This window comes from Alligator sinensis, unplaced genomic scaffold (assembly GCF_000455745.1).
Source record: "Alligator sinensis unplaced genomic scaffold, ASM45574v1 scaffold107_3, whole genome shotgun sequence".
Lineage (NCBI taxonomy): Eukaryota > Metazoa > Chordata > Crocodylia > Alligatoridae > Alligator > Alligator sinensis.
This window is the reverse complement of record NW_005842578.1, coordinates 74,544-83,130: the sequence shown is the minus strand read 5'-3', so window position 1 is coordinate 83,130 and position 8,587 is coordinate 74,544. Positions and strand designations below refer to the sequence as shown.

Below are 8,587 nucleotides of genomic sequence, written 5' to 3'. Positions count from 1 at the left end.
AAGTCACACCCCCCCAGAGCCCAGGCTATGCCCCCCCCCCCGGGGGGGATAGGACCCAGAAGTTCAGCTGTCCGTCGCCCCCAGGTGACTGGGGCAGGGGGCACCTCCCCATGTCAAGCCCCCCTAGAGCACCTGGCTATTGAGTCAGCTTCATAATTAGTCCCCTCAGTGCAGGGGGAAACTGAGGCACGGGTGTGCCCAGAGCACCGCCCCCCCCCAGCAAACCAAGCAGCCCCAGTTGCCAATAGTCTGGAACACAGGGTGGGAGTGGGGAGGACTGGACCCAGGTGAGCCTGGGCACGCGCAGCACCCAGCGCAGGGGGCCCGGCTCAAAGCAGGACGAGGGGTCGTGACTGAGGAGTCAGGCCCTGTCCCAGCCTCCGCCACCGCCTTCCTTCCCTCCTCGAGCCCCTACCCCGTGGCCTAGTGCACACGGGCGAGAAAACCAGTGGGTGCAAAGATGCCCCAGAGCCAGGCCCGGACCTGGCTCAGCAGCCGGCTTCCCCCAGAAAAGACCCCACGGAAAGAGGGGAAGGGCCCGTCGCCCACACTCCCCCTCCCCAGGGATGTGCACTGCCAGGAGGCAGCTCCACCCCTGCAGGGAGCCTGATTTTGGCTGGAAAAGAAAGAAAAGAATCATCCAGGCCCCTTGCCAGGGGGGTTTCCAAGTCCTCACCCCGCCCCCCGCTGTCAGGGGGCACCAGGCTCTCGCCTGCCCCGTTCCAGGCAGCTCAGTTTGGGGACCCCCCCCCCACCTTTGGATGGAAAAGGGGAGGGATAAGAGAGGCCTGGCCTCCAGGGAGGCTGAATCACGGGGGATCTGGGGTAGACAGGGGGTCCTGGGATCATGAGAAAGGACCCTCGAAAGATCCCCCCCAGGGCCAGGCCTGGCTGTGACGGGTGAACATCCCACGGCATCTCGACCTGCTCTGGGGCCACGACAGCTCTCCGCCCCCCCCCATATAACATCCCAGGAGGGGGGGACTTATCGCTCTGGGGCAGGGGGGTGGAAGCCCCCTTGCTAGCTGCAAGGAGCCGGCGACAGCGGGTCCTCAGTGATGGGTTTATTCGCACCCTTAAGGTTACAGTGATGGGGGGGGTGCTGCGGGGCCCCCCCACACCCCCGTTGCTCTGAGGCTGGCAGTGGCAGCCCAAGCCCCCACCCCACATCATTGGATCCCAGCCTGGTCGGGGGACCTGGGTGGGGGCAGGGAAACCAGGTCCAGGAATGGGTCATGGGGGGGGGGGTCAAAAGAGGTGGAAGGGGATGTCTGCATTCGCCTTCCCACAATGCACTGCTCCTTGTCCGTGGGGAGCATGGATCCGCACCCCCCCATAGAACAGGTGCGTGTGGAGGGTCCGGTGTCTCCCGGTGCTTCCCAAGAGCAGTCCGTGCCCCACAGGGGGGGTGGGAGTGGGAGGTGAGGAGCCCCCGCTTTGTCCTGCCCCTGCTGGGCCACCGTAGATCCGGGCGTGGGGGAGACCCCCCAGACACCAAGTCCACATGGAGTCCAATGGGAGGCTGTGGCTGGAGCTGATGAGGGGAGGGGGCAGGTCTTCGCGGCCCCCTACCTGCCTCGGGGGTCCTCCCCAGAGCGGGGTCACTGCTGCTTGGAGCGGGGCCAGAGGCGGCTGGTCAGAGAGCCCAGGAACAGCTGCTGCTTCTTGGTCCTGGAGAGGTCGGCCAGACGCTGCTGCTCTTCCTGCAGGGAAGTGGGAGAGGAGGTGGGGTGGGAAGGGGGCTCTGGCACCAGCCCACCCCCCGCGGGGGTGGGGATCAGTGTGGAGGGAAGAGCCATGACCAAGGCTGCTTGGGGAGTCGGTGGCAGAGATGCGAAGGGCTCCAGAGCCAGGGGTGGTGGAGTTCACTGGACTGGAGACTCCTGGGGTCTACTCTCAGTTCTGCCTCAGTTTCCCTCAACAGCCAGTATCACTGCCCCTGCCCCCCCACCCCGGCAAAGTACTGCTCTGTGCCCCCCGCACACGAGATACACACACACCCCTGCCCTGGATGCTCTCACCTGCTCCAGCTGCGACTGCCGGCGCTTGAAGGTTTCCAGGGGGTCGTCCTCCAGCGAGTAGTTCTCCAGCACTGTCCGCACATCCTCCACGCTGCTCAGGGCGATGGCTGCAAGGTGACCGGGGCCGGGTCAGGCATCCCCTGAAGGGACCCGTCTCCCACAGCCCCCTCCCATTCCTGGGGCAGGGGGTGTAAACCGAGGCACCACCTGCTCCCTCCCTGGCACCCCAGTGACCCCCTTTGGCAGAGCCCTGGAAGCAGAGGGGTGCCCCCCCATCCCTCACCTCAGCACCGAGATGACCCCCTCCCCTTGCCGCCCCCAACAGTGACCCCTGGACAGTGGGGCAAGGAACAGAAACACCTCCCACCCCCCTCCTGGCTGCAACCCCCGGCCCCCCTAGCTCACTCTTGAGGAAGGCAGTGAGGTCGTAGAGGGTCCTGTCCTCTGAGTTCCCGTCCCACTTCTTGAGGGCCAGGCCATTGAACGGCTGCAGGTGAAAGGCTTCCTTCTTGCAGTCCACCACCACCACCTTGGCCGGGTCCCTGTTCAGGCACGAGATATCCTGTGGGGTAAGAGAGATGGAGACAAGGGGCAGAGTGAGCACCAGATCCAGCTCCGGGCACAAGGCCTGGCAAGGAGGTAGCCCCCCTTCCCATTTTCTTGCCAGAATGAGGCATGGGGGGATACCTACCCCCCAAAAAGCCTCCAGCCCTGTGTGACCCCGGGCAGAATTGACCAGGCACCGGAGACGGTCACAGTGGATTCAGGCCTCCTCCCCGGATGTCCTAGCTGGTGGGGGAGGGGGGGCTGGCATCAGAGAAGAGCCCCTTGCCCAGAGATATGGAGGAGGGGGAGGTCCCCAAAACGCTGGGCTGCCTGGACCAGGGCCTGGTGACCCCAAAAGATCCCTCCAGCAGTCAGATCAGCCTTGCTGAGGGCTTCCCTCCCCGCCCCAGCACATCCCAGCAGCAAACACCCCCTCCCACCCCACCAGCTGCCCCCAGCCCCAATCCCTCACAATCAAAACAAGCCAGAGAGAAAAGGAGGCCCCGGAGCCCCTGACAGCAGATGGAAGGTGACGGGGGGAGCGGAGAGACAGACGGTTCGCAGCAAAGCGGAGCGGTCGGGCTCTGCCGAGGAACTCGAATGCCAGAGCCTGGGAGCAGGACGCTGGCAGGGGGAGGGGGTTTAGGCTCCCAAAGGCTCCAACACCCAGTGTGGGCGGCAGGGGGGAGAGCCAAGGTGCAGCCTTTCACTTGGAGGCATTCACGGTGACGCTCCAGGCGCGCGCTGTGGAGGAAAGCCCCCCCCAATCCCCGGGGAGTCGTACCTTCACGTGGTGCCCGTCCACGTAGTGGGTGGCGTCCCGGAAGAGTCGGTAGGAGATGAAGCCGTGGGGGTCCACGTTGTCGATGAGGGGGAACGCCGTCTGCAGTGGGGGAGAGAGAAGGGGAAAAGGGGAAGCGCTGAGTCCGGAGAAGACCGGTGGGATCCGATCACAGGACTCCCCAAGGGGCAGAACCAGCCTGGAGACTCTCAGCCGGGTGCCGCGGCACCTTGCTCTTTGAAGGGTGCTGTGCACGGCTGAGGAAGCCAACACCGCGATTCACGCAGCCTCCAAACCCTCTGGCCTCGCGGAGCTCTCTGCAACAGAAGAGCTGCTCCCCGAATCTGCCGTTGGCGCTGGCTTTTTCCAAGGAGGGCCCCGGAGTCTGTAAAGGCCGAGGAAACCGGGAACCAGCCTATGCATAAAGCAGGCTGGAAAAGGGAGCAAGCTGGGGCAATCCCCGCCACACTGCATCTGTATTTCACCCGAGTCTTTGAGGTGAGCTAGAAGGAGGATTTTTTCAGGCCAAATACTGACACTTTATGATACTGCTAAAAGAGCGTTTGCCACTGGCAAAGGCAGACACACGAAGAGTCCTCCACTGCATATAATAGATCCCGGGTGTTCGTTCCTCCCTGCGGGTAAAGCGGATTATTGGGTCCTCTGACCCTATTCCGGGTCCATCACATACAGAAGGTCCAGGGAGGGCAGCAAGGATGCTCCGTGGTAAGGAAGGGGCTTCGCTAGGCGAGAGGAACGAGGCCAGGCCTGGTCAGGTCAGGAGAGAGATGCTGGAGAGGGACAGGATGAGGGTTTATAATATACTGAGAGTCAGAGATTGATTCTTGGGTGTCTCTCACCAGGCAAGGCTGAGGAGTCCCAGCACAAAACGAGCAGGCCTGCAGTGTAACACCGACACCAGGACGGTTGTTTCCTCCCGCGTGGGGTGAAAGGGGGGAGCTCGTGGGCATCGGGCGTGGGGGGAGCGGAGAGTTCAGCTAGATCCACCCGGGGGCTGGGCTTGTGTTGGGGGGAAAGGGGCATCGGGGGGTGGACCCTTAATGGGCGCGAGGGGAAGAGAAAACCCTGCTCAGACTCAGTCACTCTCCCTTCCAGCGCCGCTCTCTGCCACTGTGACGCACAGGAGACTGGGCAGGACGGACCTGGGGTCTGACCCGGTCCGTGGCACTTAAGTAACTCAATGTCTCGGGTCAAACATGGCAGTTTGCACCACAAACCCCACCCCTGCCCAGACGCCAACGAGTCCAGAGAGACGGGAAAAGTTGCAGGAGAGGAGCAACACAAAGACAGGCACAGGCCTGGCTGCATTTCTCACGCTGCAGCTGTCCCCAGCGGCGGCCAGATGCCAGGGTAATGCCGGCTGGGTTCGCAGCAAACCCCAGGGACCTCCAGCAATGCGGCAAAGAGGGAATCTCAGCTCTGCCTCCGGCCAGGGTGGGCAGCTTCTAGGAGGTCCCTGCCCAGACACTCGCTCTTCGGCGGTCTGGCTTTGGCAGGTGCCCTTTAGTGCCACCAGATTAGCACGGCAATAGCTCCGATTAAACAGGCTCAATGGAGAAGCCGGGGTCCATACATATTCAAATAGGCAGGGGCACACTCCAGCACGGCCACCCGCCTGTGAGCTGTTCAGGGAGGGGTGTCCAGAGAGACGTAACCACCCCCAGTGCTGGGCTGAAATCTCAATGCTCCTAGAAGCGCCCGGCTGGAAGGGACCTCATGACATCACGTCTAGTCTGGCCCCCAGCTCAGGCAGCTTCATCCCCGACTAAACCACCCCGGTCTGTCCAGCCTGCTCTTGGACATGTCCAGGGATGGAGATGCCCCATTCCCATGCTGGACCACACTCAAAGGCAGGATGTTCCTCCTCCTCTCCAGCCTCAGTTTCCCCTCCTGCAGCTCAAGGCCATTGCCCCTGCTCCTGTTCCCTGCAACCACAGAGAAAAGCCTGTCTCTGTCCTCTCTGCCATCGCCCTTGAAGGCCAGGTTCAAATCCCCCCCTCAGTCTCCTCTTCTCCACGCTCAATCCCTTGAGCTCTTCCAGCTTTCCACCCCCTCAGGCCCATCGTCCCATCTGACACTCTCTGCTGGACTCTTTCCAGTCTGTCCACCTCCTCCTGGAAGTGCAGGGCCCCGATCTGAACCCAGCGCTCCAGGGGAGGCCTCCCTGGTGCTGGATAGAGTGGGAGTCACTTCTCTCATGTTCCCCAATGAGGAGAGACTAAAGAGGCCAGGTCTGTTCAGTTAAGAAGAGACGCTTGAGGATGCACTGGACCTGAGCAGACTCGCATCCCCACACACCGCAGCCTTCTCTGGCTGTTACGGAGACGCACAACAGCTCTGTTCCCCCCACCCCGACATTAGCAGGACTTTCTGGCTGCACCCGCAGGAGGACCCAACTCCGGCGGGGACCCCGGGGCCCTGCCTCACTCACCATGCCCGTCTCGGACGTGAAGACAACGATTTCGTACAGCGGTGCCAACTGCTGCAGCAGACTGTCGATGCCAGGCCGCTTTTTGAAGCGCCAGCCGGTGCCAAGCTGGGGGCAAAGGAGGGAAGAAGAAACAGAGAGAAGAGGCCGTGAAAAAAGATGGCACTAGGTCCAGGAGGATGGGAGCAAGGCTCGTGCTGTCTGCCAGGGAAGCGGCCAAGAGCTCGTGACTTGCAGCCAGAAGGCTGGGAAGTAGGGTCACGGGGCCGGGCGCTTCATTACAGACCCCCCCGTCCAAACAATACAAGCCCTCAGTTATACAGAAGAGCTGGAAGAGGTCCAGAGAGGGGCAGTAAGGATGATGGGTGCTATGGAGGGGGTTCCCTGGGAGGGGAGACTAACGAGGTCAGGCCTGTTTGGTTCAGAAGGACAGCAAGGATGGTTCGCAGCTTCCCTAGGAGGAGAGACTGAGGCCAGGCCTGGTCAGGTTAGAAGACAGATGCTTGAGGAGGGACAGGACAACATCCTAAGGGGTGAAGAGAAAATCACTAGGGATTTATGCTGGGCTGTCTCTTGCCAGACAAGAAAGAGGGGTCATGGCGTAAAACGAGCAGGGTGACCGTTTAATGCCAGGACGGTCGTTTCCCCCCAGTGTGGGGTGAAAGGGAGGAGCCTGTGGGGAGAGGAACAGGGGAAAAACCCTGGTCAGACCCAGTCACTCTCCCTTCCAGCCTCCGCTCGCTGCTGGACACGGGAGAACGGGGGGGCACACTTGAAGAGCAGCGGATGGGACAAGAGGCACAAGGCAGGGAGCAGAAAGCAGAGCAGGGCAGCAGGTGGAGCAGGGAACATAGGACGGGTAGCGGAAAGCAAAGCAATGGACCAGGAAGGTGGCACACAGTAGGGAGCAGAAAGCAGAGCGGTGGACTGGGGATGAGGCACAGGGCAGGGAGCAGAAAGCAGAGCAGCAGACGGGGCGGGGGACATAGGACAGGGAGCATAAAGAAAAGCAGCAGACCAGGAAGGTGGCACAGGGCTGGGAGCAGAAACCAAAGCAGCGGAAAGGGCAGGGGGCAGATAGCAGAGCAGCAGACTGGACAGAGGAAGGAGATCAGAGTGCCACCCAGGGAGGGCGCAGGGCTAATAAGCAGCCCACCCGCCAAACAGGTCGGCTGCCCACTGAGCTACAGCCGCCTGCCCCCGGAGCGGACGAGGCCTTACCGACCACTCAGGGCGCAGCAGGACGTCTATGAGCTCGATGACCAGGGTGTAGGGTGGCTGGTAGTATGGCTCCTTGAGGGGGTCCGGGAGCAGCTTGGGACTCATGGGCTCGATGATCATCTGAAGGGCAGAGAGGCCGGGAGGGGGCATCAGGGGCCGGTTGCTTCACCCCTTCCCCTTCACCCCACGGCTGGCTCATCCCCTCGTGCGCCCCCTGCCCCCCCCATGACCAGCTGGCACAGCTCAAAGGCTGAGAAGCCCCCTGTAAAGCTGCTGCCCCCCCTGGCTCCTGTCAGAAGTAGCCCAATAACCAGTACTTCAGACCTCTGTGACCACCCCCCCAAAAAGAGACCCCAGTGTAACGGATGTCCGAGGATGGCGGAAGCCTCCTGAGCTGATCAGTGTTTGGGGGGTGGGGGTGTGTGCTGAAGGCAGGACCCCTTTCTGACCCTATCTTTGGCCCCCAGAGGAAGGCAAAACCCCCTAGTCTGGACCAGTGTGAGCAGGGGGGAAATCCCTTCCTGCCCCCAGTGCAGCGTGGGGCTGAGCCTGAGCACGGGGGCAAGCCCCTCCAGCCAGGACCCTGTGGGGCTGGTGCCAGCAGGAGCATTGGCCGAGCCCAGCCCCATCCCCAGCCTGGGCTGCAGCCAACACCCTTGTGGGGGGAGGCTTAAACCCCCCCTGACGCGTGGAGCAGAAAGGGGGGGGGGGGGGGGGGGGAGGGGGTTGGACTAGATGTGAGGAAGACCCCCACCCACGTCACAAAGTGCTTGGAGATGACTGAAGGGAGCCAGCACCACGCAAATCCAGTACAATATCCCAGCTGCTGTGCTCAGCTCCACCTCGGGCAGTTTAAGCAGAGAGGGGAGGCAGGAGTGCGCCCCCCGCTTCCCGTCCAGGGAGGGACCCGGGGCCTTGACTCACCTGCCAGTAGTCTTTGAAGTATTTATGCGTCCTTCGGAACTGCTGCAGCACCACGGGGTCTGCAAGACAAAAGGGGAAAGCTGTGGGTGGGGTGGGGGGGTCTACCCGTGGCAGGGAGATGTGTGGAGGCCTCTGGGGTCCAGTCTCAGCTGCCTTGCAGGTGATTGGCACCACGCTGCCTACACTGCCTCATTTTCCTCCTCTGCAACCTGGGGAGCTGGCTGACATTCCCTGTAGCTGGGAGCTGCTCAGGTGATGGGGGGGTGGAGACCTTACACAGTAACCTTGTGACCAAGTGCGAGGCAACATCTCATTAGTCCTGGAGCCTCTTAGGGCTGCTTGCTCTTAAATGATGCTTGCCCCCAGCCCCAGAGACCCAATTCAAGCTCCCTTCCAGCCTCCGCAGGACACAAGACACTGGGACCCAGCACATGGCTGTTAGGAGACAGCTCTCGTTTCACGCACGCCTTCGGTATCTACAAAGCAGATGTCTAGGAAAACACCCCTCCCAGGCAAACACAACCGCTATCTCCTGATGCGCAGCACACGAAGCGTGGGACGCTGTCTGGCAATCCCAGCCAGCTGATGCACGCGGGGAGCATCCCCCACCCAGCTGCCACGCCACCGGATTACTAATGGATTCCT

At 62.1% G+C, this 8,587-nt stretch overlaps 1 protein-coding gene across 1 annotated transcript in view; it reads right to left on the bottom strand.

Moving 5' to 3' along the window:
- Positions 1 to 1,049: 1,049 nt before the first annotated feature.
- The window catches only part of TIMM50 (translocase of inner mitochondrial membrane 50), a 23,475-nt gene continuing 15,937 nt past the window's right edge, over positions 1,050 to 8,587 (bottom strand). The window contains exons 4-10 of the mRNA XM_025214328.1: positions 7,943 to 8,001; positions 7,019 to 7,138; positions 5,801 to 5,905; positions 3,352 to 3,450; positions 2,427 to 2,583; positions 2,022 to 2,128; positions 1,050 to 1,703 (exon numbers count right to left, since the gene is read on the bottom strand). Of these exons, the coding sequence (XP_025070113.1) occupies positions 1,602 to 1,703; positions 2,022 to 2,128; positions 2,427 to 2,583; positions 3,352 to 3,450; positions 5,801 to 5,905; positions 7,019 to 7,138; positions 7,943 to 8,001 (749 nt within the window). The 3' untranslated portion in view covers positions 1,050 to 1,601. The remainder of the gene's footprint in view (positions 1,704 to 2,021; positions 2,129 to 2,426; positions 2,584 to 3,351; positions 3,451 to 5,800; positions 5,906 to 7,018; positions 7,139 to 7,942; positions 8,002 to 8,587) is intronic.